Raw genomic sequence first — 25,729 nt, forward strand, 5'->3', positions numbered from 1 at the left:
TTTAACGACGCTGTATCAACTACTAGGTCATTTTAGCGTCGATGGGAGTGGTGCTAGAGAAATGGTGTTTGGCGAGATGAGGCCGAGGATTTGCCATAGATTACCAAACATTCACCTTATGGTTGGGGAAAACCTCGGAAAAAACCAACCAGATAATCAGCCCAAGCGGGAATCGAACCCACTCCCGAACGCAATCCCAAATAACAATTAAAGCGTCGGCTGGAACAACATTGTAAGTTACAAAATTTTCATTCGGCGTGTTTCCGTGTAATAATGTTGTATGTCATGTTACCTTGCTATACTCTTTGGCTTGCAACTGTCCATCAATGCAGCACGTGAAATTTGTCCACTCAAAAGTTTGCTACCCTATAAGAACAACGTTGTATGTGTACACATTTTTGCAATTGCAAATTTTACCAAATGTAACTTATAACGTTGTTCCAGCCGACACTTCAATTTATGATACAAGTTCGTAAAGTGGGTAATATTTAGTAGATTTGAGCCTAGATCAAATATACCCAGATTGCTCGGCCTTATAGGCTTTGACAGTAACAACTTTTGTCAGGTTTACTATGCTGCCATCTAGTTGTTACATAAGGAGTCACGTCATAACTCCCATTTGAATTGCTTAGCAGCTGTACTGCCATCTCGTGTTCGTTTACGGTGGATGGGTGGCGATCCTGGTGGCTGTTCTCTTCAAAGTGCTACTGATTTTAACATGGGGATGAGCAATCTGTTATATATATATGATCTAGGGTTTGAGAAACAAGGCTTGCTGAGTTTCTCAAATACATGATTGTCAAAATACAACTTCACGAATGTGTACCATACAATGTTTTTTCTTTGATAGCCTCAAATTATTACTTCACACACACTTTGCTTATTTCATGCAGTTGTGTTATTACTTCATACACACTATGCTCACTTCATGCACTGATGTTGAAAAGGTTCACTTCACACACTGCTAACAGTGCGTGAAATTGCATTTCATGCACTATCGTAGAAAAAATATATTATGCTTCAGTGTACGAATGTCATTCTCAAATAAACGTGTCATTGTCTGTTAAAATTTTTATTATATAGTCGCGATGCTGTTATTCCCAGCGTGACTCCTCCTCTTTGCTTACGTCTTAGGAAGTCAAGGCTCTATAAAGTCTAGGTAGGTAGTATTGTTCGCCATTTTTGTTCTTTCGTTGCCGAACTACTAGACGAGGAATCTATTTCCCACACCGTTAAACATTATCATGTCGTAGCTCCTATGATAATAAATCAAACGCACTGTAATTGAGCAAATAATTGAGCGGCAAATAACGTCCTTGTGTGCTTTCTGCGAACGCCAACAAAAGAGCTAAAATGGCGGGCGATTATATTAAGTATTTATCGAGCCTTAGGAAATGCATAACGTCATCATCAGCGAATCACAAGACACACACGTTTAAATGTAACAGACCTGCAGCGTGATTGGTTGCTGGAAATAAGAGCGACGGGACTATAGTAGGGTAAAAAAGGGACACTCTCATGACGTGTATCAGTCAGTACACAGTAGCCTCATGCCCACGTGCATCAACGTCGGTTAGTGTAACCATCGGTTAAAATTGTGACCTAATCCCCGATTAAGCATTTTTACGGTGGATCGACCTCGGTTACGACTTAAATAGGAAGTTAACCACAGTAATCTCTAACCGGCCAAATATGAGCGGTTAAAGGAGATAACCAGCGATTAGCAGAGCAAGTAAAGCAAAATGGCGGCCATAACCACAGGTGATTGTTTCGAAGACGATTATTATTGTGCAGTACTTGAATTACTTGGATAGAGCGTGAGGGTGAAGGTTCTTTAGTGGAAAGAGAGAATTCTTGCGAGCAATTAGGTGACAGAAAATTTCAGGAGGGATTTCGTTTATCAAAATCTACAAATGGATCAATTGAAATAACACAAGAACAATCACATTTCTCCTACGGATCGGCTGCTTATATTACGATTCTATGTAACTATTATTTTCTGTATTTTAAGAGGGAATACTCGAATACCAGTATCTATTTCTCTATGTCACTGGCTGAACAAAGAGAGGTTATGGATGGATCTTAGGATAATGCACAATTCCCTGGTGTAGTCCAAGATCGTACACACATTCCTACCAATTTTCTGCATCCTTTTCCTTTATGGATATTCCATCTTTTTTATATAATAGGCCTACATTTAAATCTAGTAATTAAGTCTATCGATACTTCAACCTAACATTGGGATATAATCATTTTTGGATTCAATTTTCCATTTTGTACGATTTTAACCTAAAAGTACTGAAAAACAAAGAAATGGAACTCACAAATATAACAGCGCCCAAAGGCAAACAAATGCAACGCGAAAATGTAGGATACGTTCATTTCGATGTAGAACATAGTGAGCGCAGTCGTTTTTAGACGTTGACTATTATCTTTGCAGCGGTATGGATGCTTTCCTTTAGTCATTTTGTAGAAACAATGTACCATCATAGACTTTACTCTGGTTAAATGAGGTGTCAGCTAGCCAAGTTTTAGTAATCGGTGATTATGAATGGTGCACATAAATTACATTTTAGCCACGGCTACTGTTTAACCATCGTTTCGTAATCTATGATTACTGCGTTTTTAATCAATGTTGATGCACTTCGCCATCAGTCTATCAAATGATATTTATAATGATGAATGAAAAGAAACTCCCTATAATAAAGTCTGAAGAAAAGAATAATTATATACTGTTCATGATTTCATCGCCATATAAGTTACATTTTATTAAATAACAATTTTTCACCGCCAGAGCACTGAATACAAATCAATTAATTTAATTAAATCTGATCTAACAAAAGCATATGTAAACTTGCAAAGAATTTAACTGTACTGAAGGATTTATTTTCCAGCATATATAAATTTCACACCCCAAACAAATGTGACACACAATTTGGTAGGACTTGGATGACGCACAGTGAGTAACCTGTGAAAATGTAAGAAACCAAAACTTCAATAGCAGTAGCAATTGATACTTACCATCATTAGCTTGTTCCACAGAACTGGTTGCATTAATCTTCATTTCAAGGGGTTTTTGGCTCTGATCATCGCTCTCATCTTCGTCTTCATCATCATCCCACTTCAGTTCGAGTGATTCTTCAGCTCGAGTAACTGGTTGCGACCAATCCAGGGATGAGGACATATGAGTAGTCATATCTAGACTAGATGAAGAGTCTGAAGCAAAGTAAAAAAAATATTCTCTTAGACAATTTGGTAGCTTCTTATGCTGCACTCTATAGATTATGATGCACAAGAAAGTATAAACATTTCAAAAGAGAAAGGCAGAGGTCATTATCTGTTTCACAGACATTTAGCACTCAAAATTTATGTAAAGATGGTATTTTAAAGTGCAATGAACTAACCAGCCATATTAGTGATCAATAAAGATTTATGAGGGGTACAATATTCCACAAATCGGTGCAAATATTGGCTTATGCTGATGATATTGACATTGTTGGGAGATCAGAAAGAGCCATCAAAGATGTATTCATCAACCTAGATGCTGCAGCACAGCAAATGGGCCTCAAAGTAAATGAGGGTAAAATCAAGTATATGGAGGTATCAATAAATCCCTCAGAAATGGAGTATCTTGAAGTAGGAGGATACAAGTTTGAAAAAGTCACCGAATTTAAGTACCTAGGTTCAATAGTCACCTCAGATAATAATGTGAGTGCAGAAATCCAACATAGACTCCTCACAGCAAACAGATGCTATTATGGACTCCAAAAACAGTTAAGATCACACGATATCAGCCTCAGCACTAAGAGCAAATTATATAAAACATTAATAAGACCAGTCTTGCTTTATGGATCCGAAACCTGGGCAGTTGGCAGTGCCGACAATTGTAGGCTGAGTATATTTGAGAGAAAGGTTCTGAGGACGATATATGGACCAGTAAATGATGAGGGCAGTTGGAGGAAAAGATATAACTATGAATTATACCAACTTTTTAAAGAACCAGATGTTTGCAGAGAAATTAAAGCTAGGAGAGTCAGGTGGCTGGGCCATATCTGTAGGAAGGATGAAAATGATCCTTGCAAGAAATTGACTCTCACTATACCTTTTGGCACCAGAAAAGTAGGGAGACCTCAGTTAAGATGGCTGGATGAAGTGGAGAAGGATATAATAGCAACAGATGTTAGAGGATGGAAAACAAAGGTGTTAGATCGAAGGACATGGAAAAGCATCGTTGGGGCGGTCAAGGCTGGAACCTGGCTGTAGAACCAAAGAAGAAGAAGAAAGATTTATGAATAACCACGTTATATTAAATATTCATGTATAAATTAAAAGAGGAGGGGAAGAGAGGAGAAGCAGCAGTAACAGAAGCAAATAATAATAATAATAATAATAATAATAATAATAATAATAATAATAATAATAATAATCATCATCATCATCATCATCATCATCTATATTTCGTTTTCGTAGCATATACAACTAAAGAATCTCACAAAATGCATGCAATTATTAAATATAATTAATGTGCCATGTTTTACAGCTGGAATGACTTCAAAAATATCAATTCTCCTTCTAACACACATTTCTTAATGTGACTATCATTTCTGATTATGCTACAACTTGCTCAAATCGCGTTTATAATACATACTTTGATTATATTTCTAGAATATAAATTCTTTATCTGTTTTAAAGATGTAATACATTATCACAATTGAATCGCACTTTTTAGAAAGGAACAAAGTCAAAATTTGCTATTTTTCAAGAGAGCAAAAAAAAACTTATTTTCATGAATAAATGCCAGTGTACCAGTGCCATACTATAAACATCAACTTCATGTTAGAAATATAGGGAAAAGTTTGACTAAGTTCCTTTCTTTGCCAATTAATGCATCTTGGAATTATTAATCATTTTATTAGTAAGAATAAAAATGACAAATTTTGACTTAGTTCCTTTCTAAAAGTGCTATTCAATTATTTTGAAGTCCCAGAAACTGTTTATCACAGAAATCCCGGTAAAAAGTACGTTATAAGAAATGCACAATAACCCTCTGTGTGGTGTGGTGTGTATATATTTGACTTTCTCGTGTTAATGAACTAAGATAACTTAAAACCTAGTTCATTAACACGAGAAAGTCATATAAACTGTATATACTTTATATTCTTCAGTGATACAGCGTTAAAAGTTGTGTAATCAAGATGCACAGTAACATTAAACCTGCATAGAATTGGAATATATCAGTCCCCTAACTGCCCATTGTGCAACTCAAACCAAGAAATGGATTCGGAACACCTCAAAATCTGTGCTTCAGTGGCTGGCCATGATAATATCTTTGAAAAATATTGAAGTGCAAGAGGTCAAATGACTTTATTGTCAAACGCCTGGCATTAGAAAACAACAACAATAACATTAAAAAAAGTTTTTGTGTCCAGCACGACAATGAAGGATGTAGAAAAGAAGTTTCTATTTTTTATTTTTGTTAGTCACAAGTTCTATGCTATCCCCAGATATGACGACCTACATCCAATTCTACAATGTTATGCAGTTGTCATATCAGTTTCCCTAATGTTTATTCACTGTGTTTTATAATAATTTGAGGGGTTACGAAACTTTATTCTAAGTAAACTACTGACCTTACATTAATTAAACTAGTCCAGAACGAAGAGTTCAAACAGTTTGTGTGTATAGGTTTCGTTAAGATGAGAGTTCACTTTCCTGCCGCTAGGCCGTCACTCCCATTATTTTGTTAATCTGCAGCTGAAGCTCGTATTCCTCTGCTGCTAGGCAGTCGCTCACACTGTTCTGTTCAGCTGCAGCTCGCATTCCTCATTGTTGTACAATGGCTACTACACGTGTGAAGAAATCATTCTGCGTTTTGGAACTTCACATTACTAGCTCAGTGATTCCTAGCCAACATGAATTTCGTAGAAAATTCGAAAAGAACCCACAGTGCTTTTAACGTGTTAGACAGGACGTGCATCTGAAAATGACTAATACCTAATGCTGTGACCTACAAGATCACCAGACTTCACACCGTGGGACTTCTTTTTATGGGGTTACATCAGAGACAGGAAACTCGTCCCACTGATGCTGCGTGATATCGCAGATCTAAGGGAGCGTATCATCGCAGCGGTTAACATTATCGACAACTTCATGTTGATGCGAGTGGCAAGAATTAGACCATCGTGTGGATGTGTGCTGTGTCAACCGTGGAACACACATTGAACATTACTTACTTACTTACAAATGGCTTTTAAGGAACCCGAAGGTTCATTGCCACCCTCACATAAGCCCGCCATCGGTCCCTATCCTGTGCTTGTGTAAAAAAAAAAAAAAAAACTAAGTTCCTCGTTCGTTCTAGACTGGTTTCATTCACGTAAGTTCAAAAGTTTACTTGCAATAAAGTTTTATAACCCCTCAAATCTTTACGAAACACGGTGTATTTTGTTAAGTTTTCATATGAAATTAAGAATGTAATTCAAATTACATCCTATCGTTAAGAGTAACTGAAAGTTCACGCCAATACTTGGTGTATAAACATAAGTCCATAGGTCACAATAATTACTTCATTTGCTAATCAGTGTTTATTACATTGAATTATTCACCAAATTGATATTATGGATTTATTAATTTGTCCTACGGAATAATCTCTGTAATGTTGACAATTAATGTTTGAGGAGAAAAATTCGCTCCAGCACTGGGGATCGAACCCGGGTCCTTGGTTCTACATACCAAGCGCTCTGACCACTGAGGTACGCCGAATTCAATCCACAGCACCAGATCGAATCTTCCTCCTTCAGTGTTTCCCTTTGTGGCCTGACTCCAAGTTAGGCATATAATATGTTGACGTATATGTCTAGTGTCAACTGCCATTATACTAGGAGCGCACTCAGTTGAGTGACTTATTTGGCCTGAATTCCGCAGTTGTGATGCACTGCTAGCTATGAGAATATTATGGATTTATTAATTTGCCCTACAGAATAATCTCTGTAATGTTGACAATTAATGTTTGAGGAATCCCAGCCAAATAAGTCACTCAACTGAGTGCACTCCTAGTGTAATGGCAGTTGACACTAGACATATACGTCAACATATATGCCTAACTTGGAGTCAGGCCATAAAGGGAAACATTGAAGGAGGAAGATTCGATCCGGTGCTGTGGATTGAATTCGGCATAGCTCAGTGGTCAGAGCGCTTGGTATGTAGAACCAAGGACCCGGTTTTGATCCCCGGCGCCGGAGAAAATTTTCTCCTCAAACATTAATCACCAAATTGATGTTCTGAACAACAGGAATAGAAAATTCTTTAAATTAAGAAATATTGCAATCACTGTATAAACTTAATTATTAATAATTTTTTCCTTAATTTTATTTACGATTTTGCAAAAAATGGAAAGATTTTCGGTATTTAGTTCAAATAATGAGTTAGTGAGAGGAGGAGACAATGACTGCAGTAAAGTGTTATAGTCACTTCATATACCATTGTAAAATTTACGTTATTCTAGATATTATGAAGTTATTTTCAGAAAGGGAAAGGGCGAACAGACTCTGGTCTCTGTCCCGCTTTTAGTTCGAAGCAAATCCAGAAGTCCTGATAAATGCAGAAAGATTATTTGGCGTGCTTGATAATAAATTGAGTAATTATATATTACATATAGTGGTCATTAAGTATTTTATATAAGATAATTTATCCCAAATGTCAAGTCCTACTTGAAAGTGTTCTACAATAGATAATGATTATCAGAAAGAGAGAGTAACTCAAAGGAAAGCAATGCAATTATAAATAATGATACATTAGCCATTTGAAGAAGGGGACAGCTAACCACTTTCCAAAATTAAGAGCTATACAAAGAAAAAATAGAAAGGACAACAGATGAACGTCACATCTTGTAAGAGGCCACTCTATAATGACTTCCAATTATTTTATGCACGCATTATTAACCCTGAAAATGATTTTATTCCTCTATAATAGGCTTGGGGTTTTAATTGTAATGACATAATTTGAAAATAATTTTATTTTATTTATATACTAAAATGCTTATAAATGTGCCAAGTAGAGCTCTTGGCATACTTGATCACACAAGTCTGTTTAGTCTGCATTAAAAACTACTTTAAGAATTAACAATTTCTTCCGTTGGAAAGTAATCTGTTGCATATTTTTGTGTCTTGCTATAGCATTCCATGAGATCTCAGTGAAGTTTAAGTTGGTGAGTAAATTTACTATTAAAAATTATTTCTGTTAGCTTCTAAATGAAATGTAAACTGGAATAAATTCTTATATAATCCAAATTTAGATATATATATTGGTTTAATGTGCTCCGAAATATTCACTCATTGATTTCAGAAAATATGAAAGAAAAAAAATTAAATTTTATTATATGTTGTATTCTCAAATTACATTATTTTGTATAAACTACCTATTGTGAATAATTTGGAAACATATTAGTTTTACCTGAAAACATGTTAATTCCATTTATTTGGGGGAGGAAAGGTGAACAAAACTCGCCAGATATATATGAAGGTTAACAACCTATCAATTCATGACACATGAACTAGTTTAAATTACAAATGTTTTCGACCATTTAGGCCTAATTGTACTCAGTCACCTGAAGATGACCAATTAAATGGTCGAAAACATTTGTAATTTAAACTAGTTCATGTGTCATGAATTGATAGGTTGTTAACCTTCATATACAGGGTGATTCACGAGGATTTACTGTCATGGAGCTTATTTCAGAAGACATTCGGAGCAAAAAATGTCATATAAACATGTGTCTAATCTCAATATTTTCAGAGTTACACATTATTCTTGAGTCTTAAGGGTAAAAGAATATTATAGATAAAGAATGAACTATTCAAGAGTATCATTTCTTTAATTAGCTAGTATTCTGAAGCTAAAAATGTGTTGTGAATTCCATAGTTGCTCCGTACAATTTTTTTTTTTTTTTTTTCCAATTTTAACTACAAAAATTAAGTTACATTTTTTTTACGCATTTATCACAATTATTACAAATCTCGCTGCTCTTGTAAATTATTCAAGACTACATTAGGATGCATAATTAAACTGTAAAGAATCAAGTTAAGTCGTATGAATTGTAACAATTTTTGTGATAAGTTCGTAAGAATGATGTAATTTTTAGTTAAAAATTGAAAAATAAAATCTGTACAAAGTAATTAACAACACATTTATTTAGCTTCAAAACACCAACCAATTAAATAAATGATACTTCCGAATAGTTCATTCTCTATTTGTAATATATTTTTACCCTTAAAATTAAAGAAGAAAGGTATTTTACTAACAACTTCGAATTAGTGTAACTGAAAATATTGAGATTAGAACACATGTTTATATGACTTTTTTGCTCAGAATGTCTTCGCAAATAAGCTCCGTAAATGACGGTAAATTCTCGTGAATCACCCTGTATATCTGATAAGTTGATGACTGAAATAACAATAAAATATATTACAAATATTTAAACAACTTATCTGAATGTAAAATAATAATAAAAGTGACCTTTAAATTAAATTATTGTGGTTAATTGTAACATTATGTATTTCTTGTCCTTAGGTGAATCAGGATGGGATCTATGAAGAAGATGGTAACACAGTGTCTATTCGTCTTAATTACAGCTAACAATGCAATAAAATACACAGACTGCACTGTGCAGCAAACAGACAGCAACGCTATCTATAAGTACATTAATTATTTTGTGAATTCTGAGTGTGTTTCTGTGGTGATCGAAAACTCACAGCCAAATATTCGTGACATATCTACATCTGTAATTCTACACATACAAGAGCAACTGCATGTTGCAGTAACAGTAAATGGAATACTGATAAGTAGTTATAAAATTAATTCTTTCAATCCATCAGAAAATGAAATGTTGATTATTTTATATTACGATACCTTGGGAAAGGTACTCACAGAAAACACAAATTTTAATACACAATATTGGAACCCGGGGATTCGGTTAATGATTATTATTTTGCTTACAGAAGCCTTTCAAACAAATGATATTCTACATATATTCAAAAGATTATGGCAACAGTACAATATGTTTTACGTTACACTGATGTTTATAGAAGCAAGTACAAGTCATAAAATTACAAACTTATCTGATATTGTTTCAGTAGAATGCTGGACATACAATCCTTTTACTTCTCGTCTCTATAATGAAAGAGTCTCTGACCATAAAAGATTAAGTCTTCAGGACTTGAATGGTATGACTTTGCGTGTATCAATGTTCCCTCATTTTCCAACAGCTTATTTACCAGCACTACACCAGAAAAATTCAACACCCCAAATGTCGTTATCTTTTAATGATTATAACAATATTGACTGGAAGAAGTATAAGGGTGTGGATGGACAAATGCTGTTTGCTATGGCTCACTTCATGAATTTTACGCCTGATCTCACCAGTAGTAGCGGATATGGCTTCCAACTATCAAATGGCACATTTACCGATTCTCTTGGAGAAGTTCTTTATAAGAAGGTCGACATTTCTTTCAATTCTCGCTTTATTAAGAATTACAATACCAATGATATAGAATTTTCTAATTCAATCCTGAGTGACAAAGTATGTATCATTGTTCCAAAGGCCAAATTGATTCCTCGGTGGAGAAAAATGCTTTTAAGCTTCAATTCAGAGTTGTGGTTAATATTATTTTGTACATTTTTATTTGTTGGCATTTTTCAGAACTTTTTGAAACGTCATAATGCAAATAAATTTGAGTACTTTGTAATTTTTGAAGCATTTCAAGTGTTCTTACTTAACAGCATACACCGACCTCCAAGGAAGACATCACAAAGGTTTTTCTTTGGATCCTGCCTAATATTTTGTTTAGTTGTGATGAATGCTTTCCAAGGTTTACTAGTAACAAACATAACATATCCCACATATGAAGAAGATATTCACACACTTGCTGATCTAGATCATTCTGGACTCCCTATATGGAGTCGATCACCAGAGAATAAAGATGTCTTCAAAGATATGGGAACACAAGTCATGGAAAATCTGTTGCACAAATTTAACGTATTCAATGGAAGTCCATCTGAGCTACTCAATCACGTTGCCAATTTGACAGATGCGGCAGTAATTATCCGTCAGACAAGTTCAACATACACTGAAACTATGTATGTTGCAAATGATGGATCACAACTCATTCATACCATAGAAGAATGTCCTGCATACTATCATTTAGCATACATTGTACCAAGAGGCTCTCCCTATTTGCCTCTCATCAATAACTTCATACTAAGGATGAACGAAGCAGGCCTCACTTTCAAGTGGCATAATGATGTAAATTCCCTAGTGGACTTTTTTAAAGAAAAAACATTCGCAAGGCAAGAAGCACTCAGAGTGTTTTCTCTTAAAGACTTACAGCTGGCCTTTTATATATACGTCACTGGCCTAACATTCAGCACACTGATATTTCTATCAGAAATCATCATTCATCAATACTTTCAAGAATAGTAAGTCTACTACATAACTAAAATTTTAATACAATTCTAAATATGTATGGATTTATTACCGTCAGAATTACTTATCAATAAATTTTAATGCTAAAACAAGAGATAACTGCTATAAAATACTTTCATTTTAGATTCATTTGAAGGAAACAATATTTAAGGTGACAGAGAGGACAATCAATGCAAAAGACCAGAACTGTGACAGAATTGCAACCAGCTGCTGCTTCACAGTGGCAAATGCTTCTCCTCACACTGCCCTAAAACACAACTATTCTTGGTAACCAACAACATGCTGGTTGTCCTGTCCTCTGTACTCGCAAAATTTAACCACTTGTGACTCCTTTTTGTTTCAAAAAATGAAATTAGTTCCAGGGGCGACATTTTCAAATGATATTATGTGATTGAGACCAAATTTCAGAGGACACCTGACATGCAAAAAGATTTCCAGGGTGCATGTGAAGCAGAGCAGAAACACTGGAGGGCAAAATTTCCAGTACCACCTCATAATATATATATATATATATATATACAATGCAGTTTACTACAGTTGCAGTAGTAATTCAATTATGAATATAAATGTACTGTTTATTTATTTGTCTTTGAATTAATTTACATCTTCTGTTGTTTTTCTTAATAATGCAATAGGTGGAAAATATTAAGGGACCTACTAGAGAAATAAATGTAGAAGAAATCAAAACAATATTTCAAAAGGGTACGACATGGAATTTCTCATGCTGGATGTAAAAAAATATTTATTTCAAAATAAACATCTTATTGATGACCATTATATAGCTCTAATGAATTGTGTCATTTTAAATTGCTGTACATTTTGCTCATCATGAACATTATAGTATGTAGGCAGATAGGTCAGTGTTAAATGTAATACAGTCTGATAACAGGTTATCTTTCCCAACATGATATGATTATAAACAATTCTAGAATTTATAAAGAGATTATTTGCCCATAATAAAATGCTTCGAAATAACAGTCCCCAGTCATGTGCTTTTCCATTATTGGAATTTGTAATTTCATATCTTCCTTTTCTTTTTTTAATATGTTTATCGTCACCAAAATGTACATGTTTAGAACGAACATTTAATGTCAATCACATATTAAAATGTAGCTAAATATAAGGTTAAACAACTGACAAACTAAATGCAATTATAAAACAATTTAGCATTGATGTGTACACTTAATGTAACAAATTTATTCTAGAACAGTGGACATAGTACAGTATTAAAATTATTATTGTGATGTTATATCGGAGGTTAACACAGTACCACGACATAGTTATGCATGGTATGATGGTATGAGATTACTCACGCGATATTTCCATTACTGTGTGACATGACATGTCATATTCTATTCTTATCTGATTGAAAACTTGATGATGGATCACCTATTATTCATTACTATACACTATTTAGTGTGTTTACCTTGAATGTTGTATCTTTATACCAATGTAGTTATAATAAGTTGTTATAAATATTCAAGTTTTTACATTCACCATTAATTTTTCAATGATTTTAATTTTCGTCCAGTGAATAAATATTTTATTAAGAGTTAAATAAACTTTTCTTTAATGTTTTGTTTAATATAATAGTCTCCATTATTCCAATTAAGTTACCTGAACAGAAAGACTACCTTGTTCTCTTCTATACACATAAACTAAGTCCTCCTGTTCTCTTTTCTTCCCTGTTCCCATTGTAATTCCATTGTTGTACCTTATGCCTCATAGTGAAATAGGTATTACGAAGATCACTCCAAAAGGCGGTGGGGGTGGAGGGATTCAGTCACTTTCTATGCTGCAGTTATATTATGGACACAGCATTACAAGCTGTACATCCTTTAAGAATAAAACGTGTAATATAATTTTTCTACAATTTACATCTCTCTTAATAGCCTTCTTCATTGTGAACAAAGGCATGTATGCTTTCAATGCAAAGCCATTTTTCCAATGGCTCTCCACAAAAGTGTCATTATCCTCAAATTTTATTCTATAATTGTAGTCTTTTGAGTACACCAAATAGGAAGTAATCTGTCAGTTCTGGGTCAAAACTGTGAGGTGAATGTGACTAAAGTATAGATCCCAATTTTGTGATCAACTCAACAGTTTTCAGACTTACATTCGGTCAGGTACTGTCATACAGCTGTTATCCACTCACGTGGTGGGATATAGTGTAGCCAAAAATTAAGTTTCTTTAAATGTAGGCATGAAAATTTTCTTTGGCAGAAAAGTGTGCTGCAACAACTTTTGGAGCCACCGGCGTACCTCAATCGGCTAAGGCACTTGCCTGCCTACCTGGAGGTTGCTCTCGGGCATGGGTTCGATCCCGCTTGGGCTGATTTCCTGGTTGGGTTTTTTCCGAGGTTTTCCCCAACCATAAGGCAAATATCAGGTAATCTATGGCGAATCCTCAGCCTCATCTCGCTATCACCAATCCCATCGACGTAAAGATTAATTTTTGGTCCTACAGAATATATCTGGGGGGGGGGTATGTTTACATAGATTCTTCGCCCAACAGTGCATATTACTGTGAAATCCCAGCCATCAAGTCACTCAATTGAGTGCACTCCTTGTACAATATCAATTGACGTAATATAAATGTCAACATACATGTCGAACTTGGAGTCAGGTCACAAAGGGAAAAACACTGGAGGGGAGGGATTCAATCCGGTACTGTAGATTGAACTTCAGCATAGCTCAATGGTTAGAGCATTTGGTACGTAGAACCAGGGACTCGGGTTCGATCCCCAGCGCTGAAGCGAATTTTTCTCCTCTAATATCAATCCCATCGACGCTAAATAACCTCGCAGTTGATACAGCGTCATTAAATAATCAAGTAAAAAAGAACAACTTTTGGTAAGTAGGACTTCTGTTTTTGGACACAGTGCTGAACAGAATTACCATTAATTCTAAAGATGATGTGAAGACCTGTTTCGTAAACTCGAAGACTATAATAATTATGGACGTTGTGAATTATCCACAAGAATTGTAACTTAGACTTCTTCCATTACTGCTGAAGAATATAAAAACCTACATTTTGGAGGTGGACTATACCTTCATCTTCAAGTGAAAGTATTCTAGTCCTTGGGATCATTATGGCAAAATTACATTAATGACTGATGACTGACAAACAGGGAAAAAGATGTATCAAGTAAAGATTTCCAACAGTAAACCAAGCATCTATTATTACAAGAACTATTGATAATCAATACAGTGTGTTGTTTATCATTTTCTGATAAAGCAACGAAGGTGAGATAAAGCAAGATGGATCATTTAATTATAATTAATATGTTGTCATTAGTCTACTAATTGAAAAAATTCTGGCATGACTAGTACCAATTAATAACATTACTCGTACATTCATGATGTGCTAAGTTTGTCTTACACTAGACAGTAGAAATCATATCTTGATATCAGTGCAGAATTTATTTACACGTTTTGTTGAAGTAAGTAAAGTCTTACGAATTTTGTATGTATATTCCAGAGAAAATTACTGCAAACATCACATAATACTTTAATCCAGTCATATTAATGATTACACAAAATGCAAGTGTGAAAAGAAATGTAACTAACAAAAAAATTAGGCGAAAATATATAACATAATTTTTGGTAAGTAAGACTAAAACTGCGATTTATTCATATAACTTACTACTTTGTAAAACAAAAGTTTAAAATAAAATATAATATAAATAATGAATGTTTTTATTTCTTCTTAACATGACGTGAAAGTATCTGTACTGTGTGCGTGCATAATATAATAGTAAATTAACATAATTTTATACATAACCCAGAGAAAAACTCCTCAGTCCTTCTTTGTCCACCACAATTTCTAGGTTATCCTTCAAGAATTCATTCTTGCTGTATGGGCTTTCCAAGTTTGCCAACACTGAGCTTTGAAAATGAGATGATTTATAATTTCCTTTTCATTATATCTATTCATTTTTGATTTCGTTTATGACCAAAAAGAGTAAAATCTGAAGTCCTTACGAATTGTAATTCATCTTTTATTTGTTCACATACAATTTATCTTGCATTTATACATATTCAACTAGGAATATCCATACTAAAAAAAAAAACTGCTCTCTTTCTCTTAGCATGCTGATTATGAAATCTTTGTCCTCAATGGCAGACTATTCTTCATCATTTAATAAATTTCTTTCAATTAGTTTTTGTTAAGTGATTTCAGTTTTAATGTTGTTGTTTTCTAATGCCAGGCATTTGACAATAAAGTCATTTGACCTCTTGCACTCCAATATTTTTCAAAGATATTATCATGGCCAGCCACTGAAGCACAGATTTTGAGGTGTTCCGAATCCATTTCTTGGTTTGAGTTGCACAATGGGCAGTTAGGGGACAGATATATTCCAATTCTATGCAGGTGTTTGGCCAAACAATCATGGCCGGTTGCCAATCTAAATGCAGCTACAGACGATTTTCGTGGTAAATCGGGAATTAACTGTGGATTATGATGCGATTAGTTTTAATGTATCACTCTTCTTTTCATTGATATGCCTACTGTATATTATTCTCACATGTGCAATGTATACAAAAACAACTCGTCTACTTTTATTTTTACCTTTTTAATAATTTGTCCTACAGATGTAATTAATCCTGGCTGTCATTTCATTAATGAATACTGTAAACACCACTTTAAAAAACTGGAAGTAGCAAAACTAATTGATGGAGAAAAATTAGAGCTGCGGTAAAATACTCCAAATGTATCAATGCAAAGAGTAACATGGAACATGTATACAAAGAATGAGTATGAAATGAAAGCAGCTACTTACAACCATATAGGCCTAAGCCTAAAGATGATATCCCCAATAATGACTTAAGATAATCAGGGAATACTATATGTTGTTGTTGTTTTCTAATGCCAGGCGTTTGACAATAAAGTCATTTGACCTCTTGCACTCCAATACTTTTCAAAGATATTATCATGGCCAGCCACTGAAGCACAGATTTTGAGGTGTTCCGAATCCATTTCTTGGTTTGAGTTGCACAATGGGCAGTTAGGGGACTGATATATTTCAATTCTATGCAGGTATTTGGCCAAACAATCATGGCCTGTTGCCAATCTAAATACAGCTACAGACGATTTTCGTGGTAAATCGGAAATTAATTGTGGATTATGGTGCGATTAGTTTGAATGTATTACTCTTCTTTTCATTGATATGCATACTGTATATTATTCTCACATGTACAATGTATGTAAAAACAACTCGTCTACTTTTATTTTTACCTTTTTAATAATTTGTCCTACAGATGTAATTAATCCTGGCTGTCATTTCATTAATGAACACTGTAAACACTACTTTAAAAAATTGGAAGTAGCACAACTAATTCATGGAGAAAAATTAGAGCTGCAGTAAAACACCATCAAATGCATCATTGCAAAGAGTAACATGGAACAATGAATGAGTACGAAATGAAAACAGTTACTTACAACCATGTAAACCTAAAGATGATATCCCCAATAATGACTTAAGATAATCAGGGTGTACTTACTTACTTACTGGCTTTTAAGGAACCCGGAGGTTCATTGCCACCCTCACATAAGCCCGCCATTGGTCCCTATCCTGAGCAAGATTAATCCATTCTCTATCATCATATCCCACCTCCCTCAAATCCATTTTAATATTATCTTCCCACCTACGTTTCGGCCTCCCTAAAGGTCTTTTTCCCTCCGGTCTCCCAACTAACACTCTATATGCATTTCTGGATTCGCCCATACGTGCTACATGCCCTGCCCATCTCAAAGGTCTGGATTTAATGTTCCTAATTATGTCAGGTGAAGAATACAATGCGTGCAGTTCTGTGTTGTGTAACTTTCTCCATTCTCCTGTAACTTCATCCCTCTTAGCCCGAAATATTTTCCTAAGCACCTTATTCTCAAACACCCTTAATCTCTGTTCCTCTCACAAAGTGAGAGTCCAAGTTTCACAACCATACAGAACAACCGGTAATATAACTGTTTTATAAATTCTAACTTTCAGATTTTTCGACAAATCAGGGTGTACTATACATTTTAAATACATTTTATTACAGGCATATTATGAATACCTGCTACATGAAGAGAATGGAGGCAGATCAGTATATATTACTCCTAGTGGTATGCTGCATCCATACACTACACAGCTCACAAATCTTCAATACTATTCAAGAAGATTCCAGGTGCAATCTATCTAACAGATGGTGGGTTAGGAATTATTTGAAAATACTGAGACAATCTTATCACTTAATGGTCATTATGGAGTCAATTCAACCTGAAGATCCCATATCTCAATACATAACAGTGACATTACACGATATTCATAAGCAAGAGATTATACCTGTAACAAGCCTTCTAATCATCAAAGATAAATGTATCCAAAGACTTTCTATTGCCAAAAGCAAACTAATACTTTTTCTGGGTGTAAGTAAAGAAATACTCTTACATCTGCTTCAGAGGACTGAAAACTTTTTCTCTGACTGGGATTCAAACACACAATTAATTATTGTAATACCACAGAATTTTACATACAGAGACCAAATGAAAGAAAACGCTCTTGTTCAGTCAATTTTTGAAGAATTTTGGACAAGGAAAAGAGTGCTGAATGTTCTGATTGTGACAAGACAATTGAACTGTAACTGTGACAACAATAATATGGGCAATATTGATAAAGTTTGGATATATAATCCTTTTGAGTTTAATGCAAACAACAAAACAAGAGGAAATATTTATAAATTCGAAAATGGCCATTCTCTCCTTAATGAATATATTAAGAAACGGACAACAAATGTTTATGGATATCCTCTGCATGTTTCCATGTTTGAACAATACCCTACTTCAATCCCTGTGTATAATTCAGAAACAAATTCGACAATGTACAAAGGAATGGATGGATACGTTCTTTCTACAGTAGTTCAACATTTCAATTTCAAGCCTATAATTCATAAACCTTCAAGTGAAAATTATTATGGGACTGTCTTAATGAATGGTACAATTGAGGGTTCTCTTGGTGATGTAGTGTATAGAAGAACTGAAGTTTCATTTAATTCTCGCTTCGTCATGTCATATGGCACAAACGATATAGATTTTTCTATTCCTATTGCCACTGATAAAATGTGTATTATTGCACCAAAAGCCAAGCGAATTCCTAAATGGAAAAATATGCTCGTATGTTACACAACAGAAGTATGGTTATCAGTGTTACTAGTTTACATTGCATGTGCAATTTGTTTCTATTTTTTTCGTAAGTGTCACAATTGGAGTAAGTCTCCTGGTTGTTTGCCAGCTCTAGAAATATTTCAAATTTTTGTGCTGTCATCAGTGCATCACCCTCCCACAGTGATGTTTCAAAGGTTACTTTTCGCGTCATGCTTACTTTTCAGTCTGGTACTGATGAATACATTTCAAGGACTTCTGGTTACGAACATAACATCCCCAAGCTACGATCCTGATATCAACACATTAGACCAACTTGAACAGTCAAATCTTCCTATCTTTACAGGATCTGCTTTTACAGTGGACTTGCTCAAGAATGGAGGCTACAGTATCAGTAAAAATTTTAAAATGTATAAAGGACAAAAACAAGAAATGCTGCAACACGTAGTAAGGGCTGAAGCAGCTATCACTGAGCGAGAGAGCAGCATAAAGTTTCTGGTCACAAAATACGTATCACCAGATGGAACAAAACTAATGCACATGGTTGCAGAATGTCCTGCCTACTATTATTTGGCTTATATATTACCGAAAGGTGATCCATACCTACCAGAATTTAATTTATTTTTCCGCAAACTAATGGAATCGGGTCTTATTATGAAGTGGTACTGGGATGCAATTGACATCAAGATCAGATTACAAAACAGATCAGATTTAAAACGTAAAACTCTAAAACTGTTCTCACTTTCTGATTTGCAGTTCGCATTCTATGTTCTGTCCGTAGGATTACTGCTAAGTACTCTTCTGTTTGTAGTTGAATTCGCAAAAGCACAAAAATTTGTAAAATTAAATAATATGAGAGGTAAGCATGGAAAAATCAGAGATGTTTGTGACCATTATGAAAATTAATATTTGTGAAAAGTGTAGTGGCTTTTTGTAATTAATTTACTTGCATGATAAAACCACAGTCTAGTATATACAGTCACGAAGCTCAATACTTAATAAATATGCATCCACAGTTAGTTGCTAACCACCAGGGTCGCTACTAAAGCCTCATCACAGAACCTTTCCCTAGCAGACAATAAAATGTATACTTTCGATATTGTGTTCTTTTGAAAAAATTAACACCTTCCTTCCACTATTGAAATATGAAATACATAAGGTTTATATATTTTCATGAAGTATATATTATAAACTCACCTCCTGGATTTTTCGGAAGATGGATAATTCTGACCTCTTTTTCTTACAATTTATAGTACTACATTATTATTATTCAAATTATTATATTTTAGCCATTTACAGTTATTACAACCGATAACGAACATTTCACAGTTTACACAACTTTTCATAACAATGCAAAATACGACACAGTCAATGCCTTTTCGATCTAGACCAGGCCGTAATGTTTGTTCGGGTTTTCTATTTCAGTGTATGGAGCTCAGTGAAATATTATATTATAACTTTATTGCGTATCATAGCTAAGTTTTATTTAGTGTAATGTGTCCATAAGTTCCGTTTACTTCTTGTTGCATAATATGTTGCAGAAATAATCACAAAACTGTGTTGTTTTAATGTGAAGAGGATTTTACATGTTAACATAATTTGTTCGCATCAACATTTTAGGTTTAGAATGGAAACTACTTTGAGGTTTAATAAAAAAGAATTTATACTGTGATTTTAATTTAGCACATCTACCTTCCTTAATTGTAGATAGAAAATTTACCATACCACTCCTATGAAATTAGTGTACATACGATTGTGTTACTTCGTCTCTTAGGTAGTAGATAAATACAATAATTCAATACTCAATTGTAGTATTCAAATACAGACAAATTGAATGTGCGGGGTATCATACATAACATTATGCTTAATTACAATGTATAAATGCGAATATTGAAGTACTGGTACAGTAAACATAACCTATAATTTCAACATATCTAAATATCTGTGCGGTGCAACTGAAAATTATTGAATCATGCATAAATGAATGTACAAGTATTCGTTTAAGCGAATTTCGCAATATTTAATCGAAATAAAGGCAGGTAGGCCTATTACACATACGAACAACGTAATTTTCACACCAAAAATAATATTACACCTTAACTCGCAAATGAATTATGTCTGAAGTGTCTCATAATCAACGTTTTAAATTTTATTAATGCAATTACACTACATTTTAGAGAAATATATGTTACTCTTTATGCATTCCAACTAATTTATATGGTTGAAACGCCGCCCTTCATGATCAGGTTAAGTGAGTCACATGGTCTGCCTTACGACCTGTATTAGGTCATGATGGCAGTGGCACAGTCTATTGTTCCTAGTACTCACAGCGCTCCAAGCGCTAGCAACTATCGTGAGAAATGCAAAAAAATCATCCCAAGCTTCGTGACTGTATATACTAGACTGTGGTAAAACTGAATTCAGTGATAGATGTATATGTGGTGAAAATAAACTCAATATTCTGACAATTTAAATTTGAAACAGTGTATTAACTATAATACTGCACGCATTGTATTCTTCACCTGACACAATTAGGAACTTAAAATCCAGACGTTTGAGATGGGCAGGGCATGTAGCACGTATGGGCGAATCCAGAAATGCATATAGAGTGTTAGATGGGAGACCGGAGGGAAAAAGACCTTTAGGGAGGCCGCAACGTAGATGGGAGGATAATATTAAAATGGATTTGAGGGAGGTGGGGTATGATGATAGAGACTGGATTAATCTTGCACAGGATAGGGACCGATGGCGGGCTTATGTGAGGGCGGCAATGAACCTTCGGGTTCCTTAAAAGCCATTTGTAAGTAAGTAAGTATTAACTATAATACTCCATGTCTTCCCTCTCTTCTTCTTTTTCTCCCTCTTTTGTCCTATGACAAAATCTCTCTCTCTTTTTCCTTTTTATTCAGTTGAAATAAATTTAATAGCATTACTTTGAAACATTACTTACCTATATGTCTTTGTGAGTCTGTTGGTTCTCCCCAACTGAGAATTCCTGTATCAATCTGGAAATCTTGAACTCTAGCTTTACTTGGGCTATTTAACAAACCTGAAAACGTAATATATCAATCAGCTCATATCTGAAGCTACTGCAACAAATTTATGTAATTAAATATCATAGTTATTTTACAAAAATACATTTTTATACAACAAAGTTAGGACGATACTTCAATAAGGATAAGCACCACAGCAGCACACAAGAAATGTCATGAAATCACTGCTACCTGTCAGAGACCTCAGGGTCATGTCATTGATCTTGGGGCTACTTGTTACAGATCTTGAGACTACTTGTCACAAATTTCAGGATTCTTTGTCACAGTCCTCAATACTACTACTCACAGACCTTGGAGGCTTCTGTCACTTATCTAACCTTCCATCAAACTCTTTCTAATATTGTCACAATGACATTAATAATATTAATGATACCTTAATGTACTGGTATCATTTGTGAAGTAGTGCTTATCCAAATCAATTTTGGTTCAAAATTATTGCCATTTAAGTTTAATACACAGTACAGATGTTCATGAATTAAAATAGAAAGTATAACATTGTTGAAATCGATTTTGTGCAGAAACATTAATTGAAATGTATTCTTGTTTTGTAGGATTTATATGAAATTTCACATAATTTGAAGGTATAGTAATTTTCCTCTTTTAATCATTTCCTTTTTCTTCTTTATGATTGTAAAATTGAGATGTCTTAACAGAGGGAACAACATTTAAATTCCACTGAATATACATTTGAATTTCAATGGACATCTTATTTTGGAATATTTTTCAACTTCTTACACGAAATCTTAAATTAAAGATTGTAAAAAATTTGAAAAAAATTTAGGTCGAGTTATGTTAGGTCATGATGGCTACAGGCAGGTTAGGACGACCCTTTGCTCGTCGACCATACTGAGGCCTATTGTGCACCCCGAATTGTATGGGATGAATGAGAATGAGGGTTTACCAGCCCACCGGCAGCATGTGATCCCTCATCTGCTCACCCAATGGGGGCTTCCTACCCTCCCCAGTTCTAAGTTCATATCGCCAAGGTGACCAAGCAGCACAGGATCCATTCCAACGGCTCTTTCAAGGTGTTGAAGTGACCTTGGAAATTCTCTTACGGAATAATCCTGCCAGAGATATTGCAGAAGGCTGGGAACCCAGGAATGGTTGTGGAGAGGATGCCCCCTCCCATAAGCAGATGAAGACATGCGTCTTGACCTGAATATGTCTATTGAATGAGATGAGAAAGATGAATGATATATGATATGATATGATATGATATATGATATTCTGTTCAGATTTTACGTAACCACCTGTACACCTAAATTTCCTTATATTCTATTTGATTACTAATAATTACTGAATAAAAGTACTTTCCCAAGGGTAGCTTCCATTTGAAAATAAAAATCGTAAATAGTGATAACACAAATGTTTATTTTTATTTTATTTGTTTAGTATGCTGTGTCTTTTGGCAACCCTTACTGTAGGGCAGCTACCCTTGTGGGATTTATATATATATGATTTGATATGATATAATATGATATGAAATCTAAATCCTTTTTCTACACGGGAAGGGAAAGGAAAATGGAAATTAATAATAGAAAGACATAACTGACTCCAGAATTAGTTTCCTTTGCTGAAATTCAGGTTTACAATATCATGCTTTTTCAACTACATTCCTTAATGAATAATATCTTTTTTATTTTGTGTTAGAAGAAAATACTGGTATTTGACCATTTTTTAAAATGAATTTCTTTTTACCAGACAATCTATCGAAGGTAGAGAAGTGATTTTGCATCACATTGTAGATATGACATGCATAAGTACACACAAAAAATTTCGTCACAGAATGTTGAATACTTTTTGAGTTATGAGGGAAATGCTTCATCACTGCACAGTGAATTTTGAATTAAAAAAAGATATAAATAATTTTTTTTATCGTAAAAATATTTTTATCGTATAGCAGAAGGACAGTGTTTTACACATACCCATTTTTATTATTGTACAAGATACAGTAATGAAGGAAAAAAATGTTGAATATTTCCAAAATTTTATTCCTTTAAGCTGTACCTAACCCCTTAAGAGACAGCCTATGAATAAAATACATATTTTTTCAATGAAATCAACATACTTGGAGAATCGTCTCCATTTGCATCCATCACTTTACTGGGCAGCTTTGAGAGCACTTCCAATGCAAGGGCTGGACACCCAGCTTTGAAGTGTGCATGTGCTGTGGTGAAATATAACTGACGTTCCAGAGGAGTTATTGAATCCTCTAACAACAACTGCAAAAAATATACTTATTATATATGTGCTGTTTTTATTATGCTGATTTCTGAAAAGAAGCAAAACCTCTTACAATTATCTTCCATAAGTGAAATGTATTGTAATGTTATGTAAGGTAATGTAATGTGTCATAATCACACTTCTGACAGCAACTAAAGAGAGCAAAAGGGAGCAGAAGAAAACTTTTTAATCAAACCTCATACATTTGTAAAATATAGATGATGAACATAATAGTTAATTATAATATCAGATGTTTTCGTGAGGTTATTATGTACAACTCGATTATCACAGGTTACCTGTTTGTCTGGATTGCCTGGTTTTGCATCAGAACCATAACTGAATCCGGACAAAACCACAGCATGGGCTTTCCTCTTATCTTGAGCTGTGGACGCAATGTACTGACGAATCAGCAAAGGATGTGTACGCAGGTACACATAGAAGTTGAATACATTTGGATTAGCTGTTAACAGAAAATGTCGAGATACTAATATTTTGGCAAAAAACTACTCTAAGAAGAACTTAACATCGTGCATATTATATAACAAAAACAAAATATAATATTTTAATCATAATTGGTATTAAAGAATCAATTTTCATCATCAATAACGTTTATGTCTTGTGTTAAGGTGCGAAAAGAATACTGTAGGTTACAGTATACCAATATTTCTATTTAATCCGGTAGGATTATTTGATCCTGTTTGATGTAAAAATAGTAAGTATGTAAAAATAGTAACATTCACAATACCTGAAGCACCTTCAAACTTATCATCACTGTCAGAGTACAGGGGATGCATGGACCCAGTATTAGTTTGCAGCAAAGTGTTGAGACTCCCTGTGTAATCCTTCAATATCCAAAGTGCCATAGACCTCAGAAAAGGGTCTGGATGCGCCTGAGCTAAATTTTGATTTCCACCTTCACTATCACATCCCAAAATTTCCTGAAAATCAAGATTAAAATTAAAATTCATTGTAATGTGGTGTTTAAAATTAATACACAAACAAAGAAAAACTGTTTGTATGGCAGTGAGTAATAATAATAGTAATAATAATAATAATAATAATAATAATAATAATAATAACAATAATAATAATAATAATAATAATAATAATAATAATAATCATTAGCATGAATATATTTAAAACACAATCCTAAAATCAACAGATGTAACAAGCATACTCTTTAAAGAGCATGATGTTGTTGTTGTTATCTAATGCCGGGCTTTGGCAACAAGCCATTAGCGTTCTTGCTCTCCAATATTTCTCTGTGGTGGATCCATCAGGTAGAACTTCACAGTTAAAGAGCATGATAAAAAAGATAGAATACATTACATGAGGCTACCCAATTTTGAATTTTGGCTGAACATGAATATATACCAAGTGACATGACACTGTTAACAAACTTACTGATTATAAAATTACAAAATCACTTAATTTAAAAACAGAAAAGAGATTACACTCTCTCATACAATAACAATGAATCACTGACAGAAAGAGAGCAAACATACGGAATGTGATCATTAAAAAAAAAAATTTACAATTATCAATGTACTGGTGGTAGCTGTGCCTGGAGACAGAAACGTGATAAAACAAAAATGAAATATACAGATCTTAAGAGTTTCAACAGGGAGATTCGAAGTATGTGAGACCTAAAAACAACTTACTTACTGGCTTTTAAGGAACCGGAGGTTCATTGCCGTCTTCACATAAGCCCGCCATTGGTCATTATCCTGAGCAAGATTAATCCAGTCTCTATCATCATATCCCACCTCCCTCAAATCCATTTTAATATTATCCTCCCATCTACGTCTCGGCCTCCCCAGAGGTCTTTTT

The 25,729-nt window shown here is 34.2% G+C and overlaps 2 protein-coding genes across 5 annotated transcripts in view; one reads left to right on the plus strand and one right to left on the minus strand.

Moving 5' to 3' along the window:
* The window catches only part of Rbcn-3A (rabconnectin-3 alpha), a 190,436-nt gene that overhangs the window by 54,393 nt on the left and 110,314 nt on the right, over positions 1 to 25,729 (minus strand). For all 4 annotated transcript variants that reach the window (XM_069840227.1, XM_069840225.1, XM_069840224.1 and 1 more), the window contains exons 35-39: positions 24,645 to 24,837; positions 24,196 to 24,359; positions 23,745 to 23,898; positions 21,571 to 21,669; positions 3,022 to 3,216 (exon numbers count right to left, since the gene is read on the minus strand). In XM_069840227.1, coding sequence (XP_069696328.1) covers positions 3,022 to 3,216; positions 21,571 to 21,669; positions 23,745 to 23,898; positions 24,196 to 24,359; positions 24,645 to 24,837 — 805 coding nt within the window. The remainder of the gene's footprint in view (positions 1 to 3,021; positions 3,217 to 21,570; positions 21,670 to 23,744; positions 23,899 to 24,195; positions 24,360 to 24,644; positions 24,838 to 25,729) is intronic.
* Positions 17,596 to 19,653, plus strand: LOC138709453 (glutamate receptor ionotropic, delta-2-like). Its single transcript, XM_069840228.1, has one exon. The coding sequence runs from the start codon at positions 17,715 to 17,717 to the stop codon at positions 19,524 to 19,526; it is 1,812 nt and encodes a 603-aa protein (XP_069696329.1). The 5' UTR covers positions 17,596 to 17,714; the 3' UTR covers positions 19,527 to 19,653.

The sequence above is a fragment of the Periplaneta americana genome, chromosome 11, assembly GCF_040183065.1.
Source record: "Periplaneta americana isolate PAMFEO1 chromosome 11, P.americana_PAMFEO1_priV1, whole genome shotgun sequence".
Classification (NCBI taxonomy): Eukaryota; Metazoa; Arthropoda; class Insecta; order Blattodea; family Blattidae; genus Periplaneta; species Periplaneta americana.